Source organism: Tupaia chinensis, unplaced genomic scaffold (genome assembly GCF_000334495.1).
Source record: "Tupaia chinensis unplaced genomic scaffold, TupChi_1.0 Scaffold000381_1, whole genome shotgun sequence".
In the NCBI taxonomy this organism is placed as follows: domain Eukaryota; kingdom Metazoa; phylum Chordata; class Mammalia; order Scandentia; family Tupaiidae; genus Tupaia; species Tupaia belangeri.
In genome coordinates this window covers 3634944-3657093 of record NW_006159883.1, presented here as the reverse complement: position 1 = coordinate 3657093, position 22150 = coordinate 3634944, and the positions used below count along the sequence as shown (strand labels likewise).

Below are 22150 nucleotides of genomic sequence, written 5' to 3'. Positions count from 1 at the left end.
CAAAAATACACATATGTATGACTATAAAATAAAAGATACAAGTGGACTTTTTCTGCTATTTCTGCATATAATTTATTACTGTATATCAACATAGTGCTTATGGTGGCATGAAGGTTTCATTTTTTTTTTATTAGGTTAAGCCATATGGAATTCCTATCATAAATATAAAACACTGAACATTTATCATTTTATAAGGTTAAAATAATTAGTTTGTTTATTTATTTGCTTTTTTACAGTGGCCTAAAGAAGGTTTAACATGGGAGTGAGAGATGATAGGTAAGAATTCATAGTTAGTGATACATGATGTAAAATAAATTTGTTTTGAAATTCAGGTTTTTTGTTTAATTTAGTAAATAAGTACTTAGTAGATACAATAATAATAATAGTTATTATTATTATTATTTTGCTATAGGGTGCATGCACTCATCAGAGAGACAGAGACAGAAAGTGAGAAATCAACCCCCCCCAGGGGGGATGACCATGCTGCAATCCCTTCTTCTCCATTCTCCTCTCGGGATTTTGGGCATGGACGCACATGTGCACAATGTGAGTTTTAAGTGGCCTGGTTCAGGACTCAAATTGTGGTTGACTTTGTCAGAGTCCAGCGACATAACCGCTATGCCATCTGCTGGTCCATGTATAATATTCTTTTAATTAAATAGTTAACTGATTAAAGTTTCATTTTCTGACGGTTATATTTTTAAAATTGTGATAACTTCACTAGTATTCATATATACCTAATGTAAATTAGAATGATATTATATTTGAAACTATTTTTACTCTCTTAACAATTTATTTTTGCTTACCTATATTAGTTTTCATCTTTTATGAACAATAAGGACTTAAAATCTCTCTCTTTTTTTTTCTAGAGATAATTGCTATAGGACATGTGCACTTGCCAGAGAGACAGAGAGAGATGGATAGAAAGTGAGAAATCCCTTTCAAGAAGGGATGGCCTCTCCAGAATCCCTTCTCTCGTGTTTTGGGCATGCATGCACATGTGCCCAGAGTGAGTTTCAAGCCTCTGAGTTTGGGACTCAAATGGTGGTCAATCATGTAGGAGTCCAGTGATATAACCATTATACCATTTGTTTGTCCAAGGACTTAAAAATCTTAACAGTCACTAATCATGTATCTATTCCTCTCTATCACTAATCAGTAGAATATAACATTTTTGTTGTATAAATAATGTTAAAGATACAAATGAGAAGACAACAAAGATTATTAGTTTGTGAAAATTTAGTAATGCCAAATAAAAACTTATCAATTAGCTTAGTAACTTTTTTTCTTACCTTCATCCTTTCAAATTGAGATAGAACTCTGAGTGCCCGAAGGAATTTAATGGAAATAAGTGGTTTGAACTCTTCCCGAGAGTTGCCAATTAAGCTGAGACAAAACACCTATAGATTATAAAAGCGCGAATAAGATTATTTTAATAGAAAGAACATGTAGATAAACGTTACATTTATTACAAAAAGATACAAAACTAAATCCTACCAATAAACCTGTGAAATATTCTTTTATATATATTTCAAAATATCATTAACTACTTATAGAAAGTCATAAGAAGAAAATATTCTTGTTAAAAATCAGTTAAAAATTAGAAAATAAAATATTTTCTGACAATAAGAATGTTATTCAGATAAAGAGAAAATGAGCATATGTTGCATTCTTTATTATCAAGGATTAATATTTATATCCTTTATTGTTTGAAATATAATAATTTGAAATACAATAATACTATGAAATGTATTCATTGAAACAAAATTTGGAGTATATGTATGCATGCATTCATATACAACTATGAGACAATTCACAAAAACAATTTTGGAGGTCAAGCATCAAAAATGATCTGAATATTGTCAAGTTGAGGGCACAAACTATGTAAAAGTATAACCAGATACTAAGGCAATTTCTTTTTCTTTTTTTTTTTTTTTCTTTTTTAAGGATTTTGCCATAGGGCATGTGAGGTCTCCAGAAAGACATAGACATGAGAGGGAAAGTGACAAATTACTCTCCAGTGGAGATGGCCATGCCACAATCTCTTATCTGCCATTTTCCTGGGATTTTGAACATGCATGTACAGGTGATAGTGTGATTTTCAAGCCATCAGGTGCAGGACTTGAGCCATGGTTGACTGGGTGAGAGTCCAGTGGACTAACTACCACACCACTTGCTGGCCAATGACATGGTTTCTTAAAGTAAATATACATGCAGAAAAATAATTCCAGGTCAAAGCCATTAACAGAATGAGCAAAGTAGCCGACCTATAATTAGTGGCCATCCCCTCTAGTGGGGTGATTTCTCACTTTCTGTCTCTCTGTCTCTCTAGCAAGAGCACACACTTTAGAGCAAAAATCTCTCTCTCTAAAAAAAAAGAAAGAAAAGAAAGAACAATGTCTAGGAGTCAGGAAGGCAAGTTACAGGTACAGTGCCGTTTGACTGGAGTAAAATGTTAACTTGTAAGAATAAAGTCAGAAGAAAAGGGCAGTTCTTTTACATAATTTATGAGATTGAAGAGCTTCCGTAATTGTTTATAGGAGAGAGTGTCATCTATACATTTAACAAAAATTACTGACCACCTACTGTGTGACAGGAATTGTTCTATGGTCAGAGGATAAAGAAGGAGAAAATAGGGACCAGCAGTTAGCGTAATGGCTATGTCGCTGGACTCCCACGTAGTCGACTCTGGTTCGCGTCCCAGACCCGGTGGCTTAAAACTCATGCCAGGCGCTTGTACCTGCGTGCCCAAGATCCCGAGAGGAGAATGGAGGAGAAGGGATTGTGGCATGGCCATCCCCCCTGGGGGTGATTTCTCGCTTTCTGTCTCTCTGTCTCTTTCTGTCTGTCTGGCGAGCGCACGTGCCCTATAGCAAAAACCTCTTAAAAAAAAAAAAAAGGAGAAAATAAACAAAGAAAGAATTTTGCCATAATACAATTTTATCCATTAATGGGATAAGATGAACAATAAATGGTATAACTGAATATATGATGTTAATAGGTGCTATGGAGAGGAGGAAATAAGCAGAAAAGGGAAAAGGAGTTCTGGAGTGGTTGCAGTTTTGTGTAAGGAAAAACTTATCATCAAAGCTTATATTTAAGTCAAACATAAATGTCTGTAACAGTTTCAAGTGGAAGGAAGATTGAGTAAAAAGACAGTAAGATGGAGGTAACCTGGGCATATGTGATGAGCTTCAAGGAGGCCAGAGCTGGCAGATCAGCATACAGACCCACATGAGGGAAAGGAGGAGACAAGACTGAATCATGGAGACTTACAGATCTTTCACTGAAAAGGCTATAGCTTTGACTCTGAGGAAGTTGGAATATTTGCTAGAGGGTTTCAAGAGAAGTGACATGAGCAAACTTCTGCTTTACAACAGTCACTCCAGGTGCTGTGTGATAATAGAACAGGTGGGCAGCAGTAGGAGCAGAGATACCAATGTGAAATATACCGCAGTGATCCAAATGGTAGCTTGGATCAGCATACTAGTGAAGAATGTGTAAGTAGTCTAATTGTGGGGATATGATCTAAAAGTCAAATAAAAAATTAATTTAAAAAGACATGTACACAGATATTTTTAAAAAGTTTAAACAGGAGAATTTAAAGATTTCAGGCTGCTGATATTTTCAAACATTATGCAACAAACTTACTCTGAATTCGTAAGGTGACCATTACAATAATCCAGGTGAACTTTTAAAATATTAGTAAGAGAAGAGAAAGATAGATGTTAAACATCACAAATGAAGAAAGATAAATTGGTGGCTCAAAATGTATAGAAAGGAAAAAGGAAGATGTAAATGAATAGAAAAGTAGTAGAAAGATTATAGTATCCCCAACTGCACTGGGGAAAAATGTTTTTATGTTGGAACATTCACTTTACAAGGTAAGTGATGTACGTGATTGAATGTATAAAAGAAATTGAAATAAAGTGAGCTATATATTTTTAAAAGGGTATATCAAATAGCCTTTATAATTTTTCTTTAAAATACATACAATCACAACCATGAAGTCCAGCCTGTACCAGCCATTAGTAAAATAGGCTTTAAAACCATATGCCATCCACTTTAGAAGCATTTCCAGAATGAAGATGTAAGTGAAGATCATGTCAGCATACTCTAATAAGATTTTAATAGTCTTTCTCTGGTCAATATATATATCTTCAAAAGCCTGTGGGTAAAAGAAATTAAAAATTACTGTACATTCTAAAACCTTTTTTGGCATAGAAAGGAATAAAACCTATAAGCTGACAGTGAGCAGTGTCATAGGTTACAGTCCCAAAGGTTTGTTCATTTCATTTTTATTTATTGTCATAATCCGTAAATACCATTTTCTGACCCCATGCCTACAGCACCCATCATTAACTGCTCCCAGACCATTTTTATTTTTTAATTTGCCTGAGGGTTCTGTGAGGAATGTCTGTAAGAGAAAGAGTAAAAATGAGAAAGCATCCCTCTTGGAGGATAGTCACACTGCAATTTCTTCTCCATTCTGCTCTTGGGATTTAGGGCACATACACACATGTACTTAGTGATAAGAAATCATAAAGCTCTCTTCCCAAGGCAGAGTCTTCAAAGTTATAAACTAAATATAATGCCAATATGAACACTAAGGAAACTAGATCTGGGCCAGAAGCTTTGCTGATGTCTAAAAAAAATTTGTCCACACCACCATCCTTTATCCTCCATTCTTCTGTTGGGATTTTGAGCACATATGTACCTGTTGCTGGTATGATTTATGAAGCTGCTGGGTCAAGGACTCAAACTGTGGTTGGCCATGTGGGAATCCAGTGCCTTAGCCACCACACCACCTGCTGACCCCAGAATTCTTGAAGCCAGAGATCTTAGATTAGTTTCATTAGCACAAAGTCGAGGTGTCAAGAGAAGTGGTTCCCTTTGGAAGCTCAAAGGAGAGGATCCATTTCTGTTCTTTTTCAACATGTAGCTCTGCCTATATTCCTGGGTGTGTGACACCTTCCTCCATCTTCGAAGCACATCACTCCAATCTTTGCTTCTATCTTCACATCATCTTCGCCTGTGACTCCTTCTGTATTGCTTTTGTAAGGATTAGTGTATTTTATATCAGCCCACCTGAATAAACCAGGATAATCTTAAGATCTTTGACTTTGTCACATCAGCAAGGACCCTTTTCTATGTAATTTAGTATTCACAGGCTCTTTAGATTATGATTTAGACATATTTGGGGACCTTTATTCTGTTTATTGCAGGCTAGAGTTAAGGAGATAGAATGTAAAGATGGATAAAAGGGAAAAAATGTTGATTTGGACACTCTCCAACAAGACAGAATTTAACATAGTATTGGTTAATTGTACCAATGACATTATGTTAATCTGATTTGATGAAAATGAAATGATAAATTCTCTGGATGCTTTGGAGAGACACATGAACTTCTTTCCACTAAAAAGGAAAGGCCATGTTTGGTAGGCTTCTTCTTGCTTGAAGGCAATATTTAGTAGTTGGTGCTATTGATTCAGCCTGTTTATCAGGTGATACAGAAGACTGCTGTTTTTCAGTAGGGAGGAGTAGTATAAGAAAAGATTCTAAAGTAAGTCCTGGCTACATTCCAGGCAGCTTTTCCATGTGATCCATGACACTGGAAGAATCTGCGGTGCAGAAAGATGCAGGGTAAAGCATCTGACAGCCCATCTGGGGGTATTTGAGCTTCCCATTTCCTGCACTGTAGGGTAGGTGGGTTCAGAAGATTTCGATCCCAGACTAGGGCCTTAGGGAAGTAGTTGTTTCCTACTCAAATTAAAGCTAAGATGCCATCTGGTCAATTTTAGACTTCTTGTGCCAGAAGATTAGAAAGGAATAATCTAACTAGCAAAGAAAATTGGCCTATCACGAGGAAGCAGGATGCTGCAACAAAATGGGAGGTAGAAATATAATAGCACATTCTGTTTGAATCTATTTTCATTAAGTTAAAAAATGGGTAAAAATAATTTGTGGCAGTGGATGTCCACATGCTGGCTATCATGTGAAGAAGTAACCATGAGAGCTACGTTTGGATCTAGAGTCCTAGGAATTTTCTGTCTCTCAATCCAAGTGACAGTTAATACAACTGCACTCACTTCGTGACAATTTCTAATGCTGTGCTCCCATGATATGTACATCCTTCAGTATGTGTGCTAATGATCAACATCAAGTTTACTTCAAAACGCACATAAAGCACATTCTCGTGTCTGACCATAGCTCCATCTTCTCTTTTCTGGGCATCTGACAATTAACTAGTTTTTTGTGTATTGTTCTTTTATTTTCTTTAATTAAATGAAAATAAATATCGATATATATTCCCTTTTTCTTCCTTTTCAAAATAAATTGTGCATGCTATTTATTTTTACTGTAGATATTTCTTTTTTGACTTAGTATTACCGCTTAGAGAATCATAATATCCACATGCAGATAGCTTCTGTATTTGTGAAATAGTTGCACAGCATGATTTCAAAGCTCACCTATTTTGGACTCCCCAAACCCCAATACTTTACTATTACCAAAAAAAAAAAAATAGTGAATAGCCATGTAAATGCATTTAATACATGTGCAGATATTTGTAGGATAATTTTCCAGAATTAAGATTATTGGGTCAAAGGGTAAATAGGTTTGCAGTTCAAAGGCCCTTAAAAGTGAATGCAATACTTCTATTTACACATTGAATAAGAACCAAAGTGTAAATACAATACAGCTATATTACTGATGTACAAATTATTAAGCTGTTTCATGAATAAAATTTTATAAAATCAGAAAATTTCAGAATTCACATTCCCTTTTCTTAGTGTCATACATAAATTTTGAAGATATTTGTTTAATGTTCATATTTAGATATAATTTCAATATTAAATCAAATATTGAATGATACATATACAGACTTTCTAAGAAAGTATAACATTTCGTTTCTAAAACTAAAATTACACACTATAAATTTTGGTGCTACACTAAATGCTCTAAAACAAGTAACCTGTCATTGCGATTCTTTGAATTAATAAAGTTATGACACGTTTGCTCTCATAAAAGGATCACCCCGCCTTGACTGCTAACTTACCAAAGCTCCTGTGCTGAGCAGAGTGACAAGGCCAATAAAACACTTGAACCAACTATTTTCAACAATCTTGCAGCAAGTTTTTCTTATGTTTTGCCACATTTTTCCTTTCTTATATTCTTTACTTATTTGACCAGGTGAGGATCTCCGTCCAGACCCTGTCAACAATGAAACTGTTAAGAACAAAACTCTAGAAAAATCATGAAAAAGTAAATATCTCAAACTTTGTACACATGTTGCAGCAATGATTAATTTAAAGATGCTAATAATTTCAATGATTTCTGATTTGTAAATGTTTTAGTTTTACTCCTGGCTATAGTGACCATTGTAATCAATGAGGGGAAAAAAAGAAAAATTGGATTTGGTAGTACTTGCAGGAAAAAAATGACTAAAGACAAGACTTAGTACAGCCCCTAACTCTTCAAAGCAAACTGCAAGTAGAACTTCTCCCCACTCCTACCAAAGACACAAACGTGCACGTGTGCACGCACAAACACACACACACACACACACACACACACACACACATTTTCTGAATGTTAGCTATTTTAGTATAATCCCTGAAATTCTACCTTCTGAATATTCACATGCATAGCAAACAGTTCCATTTTGAAACATAAACACATATAAAATGTTAAGAGGCATAGTATTAGTGAAGTCCATTAAGTTGTTTTGATTTCAGACCTCAGGTGGCATGGGCGTAAGACTATTTGAGACTATTTGATAAGGTAACCTGATAACTGAGTACTTTGTGAAGAGTGCATGTAGTATATGGGGTTGAACTTCACCTTCAGGTTAACAGGGTTAGCGAAAAGAAAACCTGCCATTTGAAAGCAGCATAATTAACACATGAGAAAACAAAGAAATGGGGATGGATGGAGTTTAAAGCTAAAACATTTTGTTTTAGAATTTTTTCTACAGTCAAATTTTATATCTCTGGTCAAAAAATATAGGCATTCATCCTCCCTGTCTTAAAGAATACAAGCCCTAGAATCAAGTTATTGAGAACATATTTCTCTCTTAAAGACAGGAATTTGTACATCTAGTAGTTATCATTTATTTTTCTTTTTAAGAGACTTATTTAATTTCATTTATTATTCTTATTTTTAAAAATTTGACCAGCAAGAAAAAGAAAGTGAAAGTGAAGAAAGCTGCCAGGTCTGGGACTTGAATTGGTTAGCCATGTGGGAGTCTAACACCCTCACCACCACACCACCTTCCAGCCCAGCGGTTACCATTTTGACAACCTTTCAGTGATTTCAAATGTCCAAAACCTGTAGTAATTTGGCACTCTTGCTAATAAACTGATTTGAATTATGTTATTGAGAGGTGTACATTACAAATTTAGTATTTCAGACAAGTGACCAAAGCTTAGTGCATTTCTTAATATTCATAGTCATCTGCAAATGTCATCTCTCTGATTTGTTTTCTTTTGAAAGCATAGGATTTTTGGGGGACCAGCAGTTAGCATAATGGCTATGTCGCTGGACTCCCATGTAGTCGACTGAAGTTTGTGTCCTGGACCCAGTGGCTTAAAACTCATGCTGGGCGCCTGAGCATGCATGCCCAAGATCCCAAGAAGAGAATGGAGGAGAAGGGATTGCAGCATGGCCATCCCCGCTGGGGGGTGATTTCTTGTTTTCTGTCTCTCTGTCTCTCTCTGTCTGTCTGGTGAGCGCATGCACCCTAAAGCAAAAACCTCTTCAAAAAAAAAATTTTAAAAAAGAAAGCATAGGATTTCTTATATGAGTATTTTAAATATTGATTCACTATATGAGGTCTAAAAATAATTTATTTCACTTCAACATACATGTATTTTCCAGTGCTGCTTGAACTAATTTTCTGTTTTAGTCCTAAACAGAATTCATACTCTATTCTAAGTTACATAACTATCACTAGAATTCAATTAAAATAAACATTTTTTATGCGCTATAGCATGAAAAATGCTTCAAATCCACTTTATCAATAATATTTCACTTACACAACGATGCTCATGGTTGTCATCTGCATTAACTATATCATAAATCAACATCTCTGTAAACAGATTTAGTGGAGTATGATGATGATAAGGTTACTGGGTGCTGCTTTTTTGGAGAAGGTGACAGGTATTCTTTCTCTCCTAAGGTTATTTACACACACACACACGTACACAAACACATACCTTTTACAGATTAGAACAATGAATTGGAGAGAGATGCATAAATGATAGACTGGAATGTGAACTAAGGCTGCCTGATTCGAGAGTCAGCCTTTATAACCATGGCGTCGGACTCTAGCAAATAAGACCATTCACTCATTTCCCGACGTTGACATCTTTCTGCACATTGATTATAAATGTCTATCAGAATGTAGATTGGGACACTTGTGTACACACTTTCCTGTGTGCATCCCTTAGCCAAATTAATAAACTCCTTACAAATTTAAGGTGTACCCAGTAATATTACCTATATTAAGAGTAACCTGGTTCAATTTTAGTAAAATGGCAAAAAAAAAAATACTTTCTTCTAAAACAAAACAAAACTTTCTTCTTACTGTTTTTAAGACACTGCTGTTCGTGTTCATAGACCATGTCTTCTTCAGAGATAACAATATCAACTGTACTGCATTCAGATGAGCTAGATTGCTTTATTTTCTAAAAAAGGAAATAACCATCAAAAAAGCTATGATTAAAGTTTATTACTCACTGTAGTTCATTTCATTTTGAGAATTAAGAAAAATTACATACAGAAAGATTCTTAACAAGTTTAAAATACTTTAGGCCAATTTCATGTTTGGTATTAAAATGCATACATACTGCATAAATCAAAGGTTGGTTTTTTTTTTTTTTGGAGAGGTTTTTGCTATAGGGCGTGTGCACTCACCAGACAGACAAGAGAGAGACAGAAAGACAGAAAGCGAGAAATCACCCCCCAGGGGAGATGGCCACACTGCAACCCCTTCTCCTCCATTCTCCTCTTGGGATCTTGGGCACACACGCACATGCGCCTGGCGTGAGTTTTAAGCCACCGGGTCCGGGACGCGAACCACAGTCGACTACATGGGAGTCCAGCGACATAGCCATTACGCTAACTGCTGGTCCCCCAAAGGTTGGTTGTTTTTTTAATCATCAGGGGGCATGTGCACTTGTCTAAGAGTGAGAAAAGAAAGAGAGGGCTAGAACATCCCCCAATAGAGAATGGCCATGCTGCAATTCCTTCTCGTGCATTTGTCCATCCTGTCAGATCTGAGTCATGCATGCTCATGCTTTTTGCATGTTTTTAAGCTAGGCACACACGGACATGCGCCTGGCGGGAGTTTAAAGCCACCGGGTCCGGGACGCGAACCACAGTCGACTACATGGGAGTCCAGCGACATAGCCATTACGCTAACTGCTGGTCCCCCAAAGGTTGGTTGTTTTTTTAATCATCAGGGGGCATGTGCACTTGTCTAAGAGTGAGAAAAGAAAGAGAGGGCTAGAACATCCCCCAATAGAGAATGGCCATGCTGCAATTCCTTCTCGTGCATTTGTCCATCCTGTCAGATCTGAGTCATGCATGCTCATGCTTTTTGCATGTTTTTAAGCTACTGGGGCAGAAACTCATGAACTATCAGCCAAATGGGGTCTGCTTCCCTTACTACTAGATTATTGGGCTAGCCCATAAGTTGATGCTTTTTAAAATTATTTTTAAATCAAAAGATTGAAAGATATAAATGCATGGAGAGCAACTGTAGATACTAGAGACAGGGTGTGAGGAGAGTGGGCAGTGGGGGATAGGATGAAAAGAATCAGGAAAAAAAGAAAAAAATACTTAACAGATATTAAAGTATAGAATTATGTGTTAAGGATTATGTGTATGGTAATATATCTGACTGGACTAATATGCAGCGTATGCACGCTGGGAAGATTTCTTTTGTGTGCTGCAAAGATGTAGAGAGATGAAATGTGAATAAATAAGAAGAAAATATTTTAAGAATAAAAAATTGGGGACCAGCATTTGGCATAATGGCTATGTCCCTGGACTCCCATGTAGTCGACCGCAATTTGAGTCCTGGACCAGGTGGTTTAAATTCATGCCGGGCGCGTGGTATGTGTGCCAAGATCCCAAGAGGAGCATGGAGGAGAAGGGATTGTGGCATGGCCATCCCCCCTGGGGGGTGATTTCTCCCTTTCTGTCCCTCTGTCTCTCTCTGTCTTTCTGGAAAGCACATGTGCCCTATAGCAAAAACCTCTCAAAAAAATCACTAAATAAAAAAATCCAGGGGGTTATAGAGCAATCAATTGTTTATAATTCAAATTAGTGGTTTTTCTTATTTATTTTATTACAACTCAGTTATAAATGTTATATATAGCAGAAATAAAGATATATGTTGCAGAAATGAAGTGATTAGAATCTTAGAATTTTAAAAAGCAAGAATTTAATCCAATATTTTATCTCAAAGATGATAAAGCCCAGAAAAGTTCAGTAATTTCTCCAATTATACTGACTTTAAATAATTAGTTTTCTTGAATATGCCTTTCATTACCTCACTCTGTCTACTTAATAATTTATATAATAAGTACATCATCTAATGTTTCCTAAGTATTTACTATGTACTAGACATTGCTCTATGTACTATGGAACTATTACATATTTCTTAACATCTATCCTTAAAAGTGGTAAGTACAATTTTATTGTGATTTACAGATGAGGAATCTGAAGCTTAGACAGTTTAAGTAAGTTAATCGGTAGCCTAAAATGAGGAGCTAAGAATGGTGTAACCAGATTAAATCCGTAAGCTGACTCTGGAACTCCAACACTGATTTAACTCCTTCTCAATGATGCACAATCAGGAATTAAAACATCTTACCTCTTTGCTGCCTCCATCACCTGATTTACTCTGAATCTCCTTATTATCCAGGTTCTCTATATCAGATTCTCCTGAAGCAATTGGTACAGTTTCTGAGACACTAGGACTAGGGATAAGTGATTGACTTTCATTTTCAGTCGTGTTTTTCTCCGTACCACTGCTTTTTTCCTTATCCTTGAGGAAATCTTGGGTGTTGCTCAATTCAGAAAGAGTATGGTCGGAAGTATTCTCTTTAACGTATGTATTATTTATATGGTCCATTGCCTCTTTTGCAACTTTTCGTTTTTTACATAGCATTTTCAGAAGAGCATAGTCGATCCCCTTCTTGATCCTTGCTATTGCAAGCTGGAGATTTTTGGCTTCATTGTTCTCTTTAGTTGTTGAAGCCTGGTATGAACTAAAGGAGCTTATCAATGCCAGAAACAGGTAGAGTATCTAAATGGGGAATAAAATGAAGTTAAATGTATCTCATTTTTTGTTTTGTATTAAAAATACTTTCAAAAAGGTAACCTGAGATTTGAAGCTCAGTATGTGAATTCAATACTATTCAATTCTTACTCTTCTACATGTCCACTGAGGAAATACCTAGTTTGTAAAGCCAGAGCCCTCCTTGAGATCATATGATTCTGTGAAATATGAGTTGCTCCTCTGTTACAGATGAAAGAAGCAATGCTGACAGACATCAAATTGCAAAGATTACACAGATTAGATAGACTCAAGTCTGTTTTATTCCAAAACTAATTTTCTCACTGAGCCTGGCTGCCTCTCCCAAGATAAAACAATCACTTCTCCAAGAGCCTGATCTCACTGCAACTTTCTGCCAGGCAGCCAAACAATGATCCCCCAAGAGGAAGAACATGTGGGGGAGGGGGTCCTCAAGGCCATATTCATGGTTGTTGATTTTCAGTTTTATAAATTTAGCTAAGCCCAAAATGGATAAATAATGGAAGAATCATTTCCAAAAGTTGGAAGTTATTTTGAACCCAATGGATAGTGTATATTTTGACCTTTACTATCACTAAGAGATATGATCAGAGAATCAAAATTTAATCTTGATTGTTATTGCAGAGTATACATTATGTTTTTGGATTCTATTGTTGCAGATCCACACTGAATAATCTCTTACTTAATGATTGAGCATTTCTTCAATTTTTGGAAGCATTCTTCCCTTTTCTCATATATATGAGCTTTTAAAGATTTAACTTACTTATGCTTCACATATTTTTCTAAAGAGAAAAAGTTCAAATCGTACACATTATAGTTAAGACCATACTTAAACATCTCTTCCTTATAAAAATATACAAAACATTATATTTATATATACATACACATAAATATGACATTTTCATGCCTGGGTTAATATTAAACTCATATGAGATCTCTATTTAAAAATCATTATATTGACTATTAATGTGTTCATAAAATAAGTATGTAAAGATCTCTAAACACTCATTTTTTAAAAATCATATTTTATTTAACTTTATTTATTTATTTTAATTTGACCAGAGAGGGACAGAGTGAGAGAGGAAAAGTGAGAAAGCAATTTGCCAGGTCTGGGACTCAAATCATGGTTGACCATGTGGGAATCCAGCTCCCTTAACCACTATGCCACCTGCTGGGCCCTAAACACTCATATTTTAAAACTTCTTTCAGAATTATGGATCTGTTTAAGGAGATGAAGTTGTCAAACTTACTCTATTACATACATCTCTGAAGTATAATAAACTCCTATCAAGTACTGTTCAATCCTAATATTTTACTTTTTTTACTTCTCACTACCTGGCTCTTCACATCTCTTAAGAATAGAGAAAGTTCAAAGAAAACTCACATAAAAAATCAAAGTATTAATGTAGATAATAAACTTATCAAACAGATAATGTTCATAGTTTTGGCATAATAAAATTTGGGCAAAATGGCTCAGTATTAGCAATTTCTTATAGATAAGATTAACTGAGCACTGATAGGTATTTCATATACTCTATGGTGATAGAATCTCAAAGGAGAAGAATAAAAACCAAAAGGACAATGAGCAAATGTCAATAACTTCATGGATTAGGACGACTGTTTGCCCACTAGTGTCTCAATTAACAATGAGACCTACTTACATAAAATCTGGACAGGGACTTCATTGCCCCCATAAGAACCACAGTATTAGTATCAATTATATATTATTGTTAGAGGACAACAGTTCCTTAATATAAAAGAGTAAGACCAAATACAATTTGCAAGATTTAGTGGTTACTTTTTTTCTCTTTTGTTTGGCTAAACTTTAAGCATAGTTAAAATAAGGAAAGGTTTTTAGGTAAGAATGTCATGACTGTAAGCTTTATATTAGTATCTATGCTTTTTTTCTTTTAGAATCCATGATCTTTTGGGACGAGCAATTAGTGAAATGGTTGTGTCACTGGACTCCCAGGTAGTTGACTGTGGTTCAAGTCCCAGACCCTGTGGCTTGAACTCACACTGGGCACGTGTGCGTGCTTGCCCAAGATCCCAAGAGGAGAATGGAGGAGAAGGGATTGCGGCGTGCCCATCTCCCTTGGAGGGTGATTTTTCGCTTTCTATCTCTCTGTCTCTCTCTGTCTTTCTGGCGAGCACACACGCCCTATAGCAAAAACCTCTCCAAAAAAAAAAAGAATCCATGATCTCTTAGACCATCAGCACAATGATATATACAAAGTAATATTTATTTACAACATTAATAAATTAATTATTACATAAATAAAAAATATACTAGGAAAATTATGCCAATTATATGTGTGTGTGTATACATTGTGTGTGTATATATATATATATATAATTTTATTTATTTATTTATTTATTTATTTATTTATTGGCTGTAAAACATGTGCGCTTACCACAGAAAGAAAGAAATGGAGAGGAAAAGTGAGAAAGCAACCCCTAGGAGGGATAGCCATGCCACAATCTCTCCTTCATCCTTCTCTAAGGAGTTTGGGCACTTATGCACATGCACCTGGCAGTATTTTCAAGCTGCCAGGTCCAGGATTTGAACCATGGTTGGTCATACAGAGTCCAGCACCTTAACCACCATGCTATCTGCTGGTCCTGTTTTTAAGAGATTATGACAAGAGATTTCTTATTTCTTACACATATACACACACACCATAGAATGTTAAAGGGCTGAATATAAAGATAATTGCAAAAGTTCAAAGCACTCTCTAACTGCAGTATAAATCTCAGAATTTTACATAGAATTTTACAATACTGTTCTGTTTAGATATATTCAGAATTTAAAATACCTTAGTCTATTAAAGGATTAAGAAAGAAAATCTAGGCTATGTAAATGAACAAAACTATAGAGAATGTATTATCTCTTCTAATTCGAGCATTAAGAAGAAAAAGGGAAAAACAGGAATTATATGATATGAATTTAAAGTAAGTTTCCTCTAGTCACAATGTTATAACAGATTCAAAACACGTATTACTTGTTTTGAGGTTAAGAAAATAGGGTAAAATAATGCATACAAAATGATACTACGGAAGGATTTTCTCTGAAACTTGCTCTCTACCTCCTCCAATGTGAGTTGAGCAGCTCATATCAAAATCAAGTAGTATAACTAAAAAAAAGGCATTAAAAACATCAAAAGGTATAAAAGAGAAAGAAAATTCAATTTATGTATTTGTTCATTTATTCATTCCATGTAAGAGAGAGGGAGGCAGATACTCCCTGTATGGTCCTCACACTGCAGTCCTCCACCCATCCTAGCTGGCATGGATTTCAGGGTGTGTGCATGCCCACATGCTCAGGGAGGGCCCCACACATACACTGAGGCCTGTTCCCATGTAGGTCCATTGTGCTACCACTGTTCCAGCTCTGCTCCCTTTATATATATATATAAATATATATAAAATACATATTTTACATATAATAAATTTGAGAATAAAAATGTGTATGGGTTTACTCTATATATACAAAGAGAGAGAGAGCGAGATCAACTTTATTCAACTTTTTTTTTAGGTTTTTGCCATAGGGCACATGCATTCGCCAAAGAAAGACAAAGAGAGGGAAAGTGACAAATCACTCTCCAGGTGAGATGGCTACATGGCTATCCCTTCTCCTCCAGACTCTTCTTGAGATTTTGGGCACACATGCACACATTCCAGGCGTGATTTCCAAGCTGCTGGATCCAGGATTCAAACTGCAGTCGATCATGTGGAAATCTAGCTCCTTAACCACTGTGCCACCTGCTAGTACCTTCAATATTTTTTAATCATTTATTTAATTTTATTTAATATCATTATTATTTTAAATTTTGTAGTAGGGCACATGCACTCACAAGACAGAGAGATAGAAAGTAAGAAAGCAAGCTGTCAGGTCTGGGACTTGAACCACAGTCAGCCAAGTGGGAGTCCAGTGCCTCAACCATTATACTACCTGCTAGCACCTTCAAATTTTTTATTTAAAAAAATTATCATTTTCTATTTCACTTCATTATGTATCCCTCACTGTTTGATTTTATATATCCATAATCAATTGCTGCAATTCACATGGTGGCAACTACCTAAATTACAAGTAAAACATCTGGACAGAAAGAGTGGCTATCAGGCTTACCTAACTGAAACATCTAAATAATATTTAACTAACAGACCATGCAGATGTGGGGCTGAACTTTTTCTAAGAAGAAAAAATTAACACAAACATGTATGAACTATTTATAGGATGCTAGAATATTTTATTGAACTTATAGTAACCCTATGGGTCATGCATTATTATGTTCATTCTCCTGGTAGATCTAGCTGGGAATAAAGAGGCTGTGTAACAGCAGAGTTTAATTAGTAAGCGACTGAACTAGAATTTGAATTGTAATTTGTTAGAACCTGAACTCTGTACTTTTTCTACAACTCTGCGTGACAGAACTATTTAAAAGCCACGTTAAGTACTTGCTTTTGCATATCAATTTTTAAAAAGTTTTCCATTTAAGGTGGGATCAGCAATTGGCATAATGGCTATATCACTGGACTCCCACATAGTCAACCACGGTTCGAGTCCCGGACCCAATGGCTTAAAATCACGCCTGGCGCATGTGCATGCATGCCCAAGATCCCAAGAAGAGAATAGAGGAGAAAGGACTGTGGCATGGCCATTCCCGTTGGGGGGTGATTTCTCGCTTTCTGTCTCTCTACCTTTCTCTGTCTTTCTGTCAAGTGCCTGCTCCCCATAGCAAAAAACCTCTTCAAAAAGAAAAAGTTTTCCATTTAAGGTTCAGAATCATTGTTGGAATTTTATTAGCAGGACAATACAAAATTACATTTTGTCCAAATGTGGAATACCCTCTTTTCTTACAGACATATGTTAGAAATTTGGAGTGTAAGATAATCAATAATGTCATAAATTTTCTCCTTGTATTTTTTTCTCCCTGTATTACTTTATTTAGTGTTATCATAATGCCTTATAGCTTGATAATTGTTCAGGAAAGTAAAGCTAAAGGAGTAAAGGTTTTGGTGGACCAAGAAGTATGATGACCAATTAACTGATAATGAAGGTTCACGTAGCTCCATTTTATCCTGAAAACTCCCTGCACATTGACTTGAAGTTTCTGGTTTCTGATTAATAGGAATAAGAAGATGTAAAGTACTGAGTTCAAAAGCAAGAAGCAGACATGCTGAAGTAAATACACACACATGCATGCACACCCACACTACATATAAAATATAAAATATAAAATAAATATATATAAGCATACATAAAACACATAAATATACAATGTATCAAATTGTCTCTCCATTTCTGAGTCTCTGCTTTTGAACTGTGTGTGGATGTGTTGCTGTTGCTACTTTCCTCAACAGCCATTACCCTTTCTTTTGGAGACAGAAGCTTATAATTCATTTGGGAAATTACCCTTGTCCCATAATAGTCATATGGTGTGGGTTTAGAATGATGTCATTTCCAGCTGCAAAGGATGACTGTGACTGACATACCATAATAAATGTATTCCACTCCCTGGGCAATGGAGATTAGTTCAAAATGGGCAAGTGACTCAGAGCTAGTGAGATAGTAGGAAAAGTCTGCTGGGGAGAGGCTTCTAGGGAAAAAATAGACCTTTCTGTTAGAGTTGATGTGACGTGAAGATGTGAGGCTATCGCAGGATTGGCTATCTCGATCACAGAGATCAGCCAGCAAGGAACATAGAGAAGACAGAACCGAGATACACACAGAGCTGTTTCCAGTTATCTCATCTGAGCATTGGTGCCATGCCACAACTAAAGAGAGCTCTGGCTCTGAAATTTGGGATTCTATTTGCAGATATATATGCTTATTTTGGTTTCAGCCCAGTACGGCACTGTTTCATATCACTGGTAGTTGAAAGTGTACCAATAGCCATGGCTAGTGGTGGGGTTGTGGTTAAGGTGCTGGGCTCCCACATGGTAGACCACAGTTTGAGTCCCCAACCCACTGGAAACACACTGGGTGCATGTATGTGCGTGCCCAACATCACAAGAGGGGAACGGAGAAGGGACTTGTGTGGTCATTTTCCCCACAGAGTGCCTTCTCACCTTCTGGCTATCTGTCTCTCCAGCAAGCACATGTGCCCATTAGCAAAAATCTCTTTTAAAAACAAAGTGTATTAATACCTACAAAAGGTAGAGGGTATACACTGCTTTGACATGTTGGGCACTGTTGTGAGCTTTGATAATACTGAGAATAGTCATGGCCCTTTCTCTTCTGGAGCTTATAGTTTAATAAAAAAGAGACAAAACATCAACAATTAAACATAATGTCATTGTGAGAGGTTATTTCAGGGCTATTTCCAAAGTAATTAGAAACAAGAAGGGTACAGATAACATTGAATCTCATTGTAATTATGTTCTTTCTTTTAAGAAGTATATTTGATCTTTATGACATATGAGTAAAAAGCAAATATCCAGTCTTTTTTTCTGTAAGAACCATTTTTCTTTATAAACTACACCTTTTTCTTAGAAATAGAAACAGCTGCTTCTTCCATTCATGTAAATCTACTTCAATTCTTAAGAAATTTTAAAGTGAAAGCTTTCTCTCTTAATGCATAGTAGTTTTATTGATCAGTGGTTTTCAGACTTCGCTGCACAATTTAATCAGCTCAGGATTTTTTTTTTTTAAATCCCAATGACCAGGTTATGTTCACATAAGAGTGAAATTAGAATATCTGGAAATGGATTTAAGACATCAGTATATTTTTGTTAATTCCCCAGGTAATTCTAATGTGCAGGCAAGTTTGACAACCAGTATTACATTTAAGTGCTTCTTAAAATTTAATGTGAACACAAATCACCTGAGGATATTGTTACAATGCAGAATATGCTTCAGTAGGTCAGAAATGGGATCTGAGCATCTATATTGATACCTATTTCCATAAGATGCCAATGTTATTGAGTCACAAGGTCATAAATTAGTGCTATCCAATAGAAATATGTAAGTCGCAAATACAATTTAAAATTTTCCAGTAGTCACATTAAGGTATAAAGAAAAATAGATGAAATTACTTGTACTTACATGTCTTCTAGATTTATTGAAGTAAATGGAAATGTTATTATTTTAAAATATTTAAAATAATTTTTTTATTATAATTCGTTTTTAAATTTGCCAGAAAGTGTGTGTGCTCACCAAAGAGAGACAAAGAAAGACAGAGGAAAGGCAACAAAGCACTTATCATAGAGAATGGTCATGCCTTAATTCCTTCTCCTCCATTTCTCCCTTCCTCTGAACCTTGGGCACACATGCATAGGCACCCACCTTGCTTGGGACTCAAATCATGTGGTCAGCCATGTGGGATCTGGCTGGTACCACACCATGGGCTAGCCCAAGATAAAATTACTAAAGAAATCATTTACATTCATTTGTTGGTGAAATTTCAAATCTAGTGTGTATTTTATACTCATAGAACATATTTCAGCTAATACCACAACCAATATTGTTTGTGGTGACCATATTGGACAACTCCACTGTAGATCATTGGATCCTGTCAATCCACATTATAAAAATACCAGACTATATTATACCAGTTTTGCAAGAAAAAGGAAAAAAAAATGATAAGCTACTTACTAATAAATTTCCAATTAAAATGACCATCACGTAAAATGAAAAGCAGCCGAACTGGCCTGCTACCTCCATGCAGTCCCACAGCGTCTCTATCCACTCTCCACACAGAATCCGGAACACATTCAGGTAGGAGTGTAAGAAGTCAGACATGTGCCAGTGTGGGAGCACACAGTCTTTGTCTATGCGGCAGACACATGCTTGGTAACTCCAACCAAACAGCCTCAAGCCAAATACAGCAGAAAAGAAGATGAATATGAACAACAGCAGAATCAAATCTTTCAAGGCCACCAGTGAGCTACTGAGGATCTGCATCATCATCTGAAACGTTGGCCAATATTTGCCCAACTTGAAAATCCGCAACTAATAGAGCAAGGTAAACAATGAAAACAAAACAAAACAAGAAAATCTGATCACTCGTTATTACAATGTATATTTGAAGTTTCTACCAGCATTTTACATATCCACAAACATTGCTTTAAAGTAATATTCAGTTTTAAGCTTTATTATTACTAATCACTGAATATTTATTTTATGTACAATTTTACTACATCTTCATATTCTATTGTTTTATGCACTAAATATACATATCTGGTATTGATGTATTTGTAAATTCTCATTAAAGTGTATACTATTATAATTATTCTAGCTCTGTGCTTAATATCTGGTTCAGCAATTATCTAGTCTTGGTTTTTGCTTTTTACAATACATTCAATGTTTGTCCACATTTGGACATACAGGTGACACTTAAAAATGATCTGTCAGGATCAGCTAAATTCCACTGAATGTCCTACTGCGTATTTCTGTCTTAAAGTAAAACGTCAAAGATCAAACATAACACTCTAGGTTTAGTCTGAATATTTCCCTTCTTTTTACTAGATTTTTAATTTCTGGTTATATAGCACAAGATCACCTTGACATTTTTGGTCACTGTATCACAGTGAACTTATAATCTTCTAAAACTTATACATTACCTTTACATGTATTAAATTCCTTCTCAGCTTTTTCTAGTATGCAGTTGGTTTTCTGGACTCAAGAGTAAGACTGTAATTAACCAGGTAAAATGTAATAATCTTGGATTCAGCCCATTACTAGCCTTTAAGATATTTTGACACTTATTTAGCTCATTTTGTGCATTTACCAAACTTGTTTCACTCACAAATTTGATTTCTACCTTTTATGTATATTCCTCTTACTCGTTGGGAATCTTTATGGATGAGAATTTAAGAAAGGGTTCTGAAGAAGTTACCCTCTACAAAGTAATCATTTGGATACAATACAATCTTTGTCATTTTTTTTCAATTATTGCTATATTCCATCAACCTGTAATCAGAATGTTATAAAATATTGTCTATCAAATGCTTATCATTTCCATAAGAACATTAGAATAACATTATTTTTGCCTAGTTTTTTTGATTTTCACTACCATCTCACATTGTAGACACACATGTACTGGTTCTGACTTGACTAGTGATTTTCTAAAGAACACTGTTCTGGCCTGTCTGCTTCTCCTTTAGAAGGTTTTCCACTCTATACTTATACATAATCATTTGATTCCAGTTTTTTATTCACATGTGGATTTTCACTCCTGGGTCACTTCATTATCTTAAATATATGCAGCTACCCATGCACTGCTTTCTAGAACTACATCTCAAATTTACTGCACAGATGGCCCTATTTCTTTTTTCTTTTTTTTATATTACATTTAATCACATCTACCTTTACAATGTATAACATTTCTTTTTCCAGCATGCTTGATTGCCCTATTTCTTTTAAGGCTTTTGTCAAATAACAGCATTGGAATCTGCTTACTCTTGCTTGGGGGCATTAATCTCTTTATATATGAATTAATTCCTTTAATACTCTCAATTTTCAAAAAGAACAGTATTACTATCATTTCATTTATGTCTTTGGAAACTCAGATAAGCTTTGATGAAATAAAAATTAATAAATTCTACTTACTGTCCTGAATTGTCGAAAAAAGGCCATTCCTTCAAAATGTGCTAGATAAAGTTCTACTAAACCAAGCAGAACAATTATGCTATCAAAAATGTTCCAGCCTACTTGGAAATACCCATATGGATGCATGGCGATTATTTTAAAAATCATTTCTGCTGTAAAAATCCCAAGAAAAACCTAAATAAAAATAAAACAATTGAGTTGAGGATATGATTTTAATAGCTGTATTAGATCTCTCATGAATGAGACTAACATATTATGTTACTTTTCACTGT

At 35.4% G+C, this 22150-nt stretch overlaps 1 protein-coding gene across 1 annotated transcript in view; it reads right to left on the bottom strand.

Annotated features, from left to right (window-relative positions):
* The window catches only part of SCN7A (sodium voltage-gated channel alpha subunit 7), a 95665-nt gene that overhangs the window by 12339 nt on the left and 61176 nt on the right, over positions 1-22150 (bottom strand). Inside the window, exons 13-19 of the mRNA XM_006153576.3 lie at positions 21879-22052; positions 19923-20279; positions 11882-12316; positions 9587-9686; positions 7058-7212; positions 3995-4168; positions 1293-1400 (exon numbers count right to left, since the gene is read on the bottom strand). Coding sequence (XP_006153638.1) covers positions 1293-1400; positions 3995-4168; positions 7058-7212; positions 9587-9686; positions 11882-12316; positions 19923-20279; positions 21879-22052 — 1503 coding nt within the window. The remainder of the gene's footprint in view (positions 1-1292; positions 1401-3994; positions 4169-7057; positions 7213-9586; positions 9687-11881; positions 12317-19922; positions 20280-21878; positions 22053-22150) is intronic.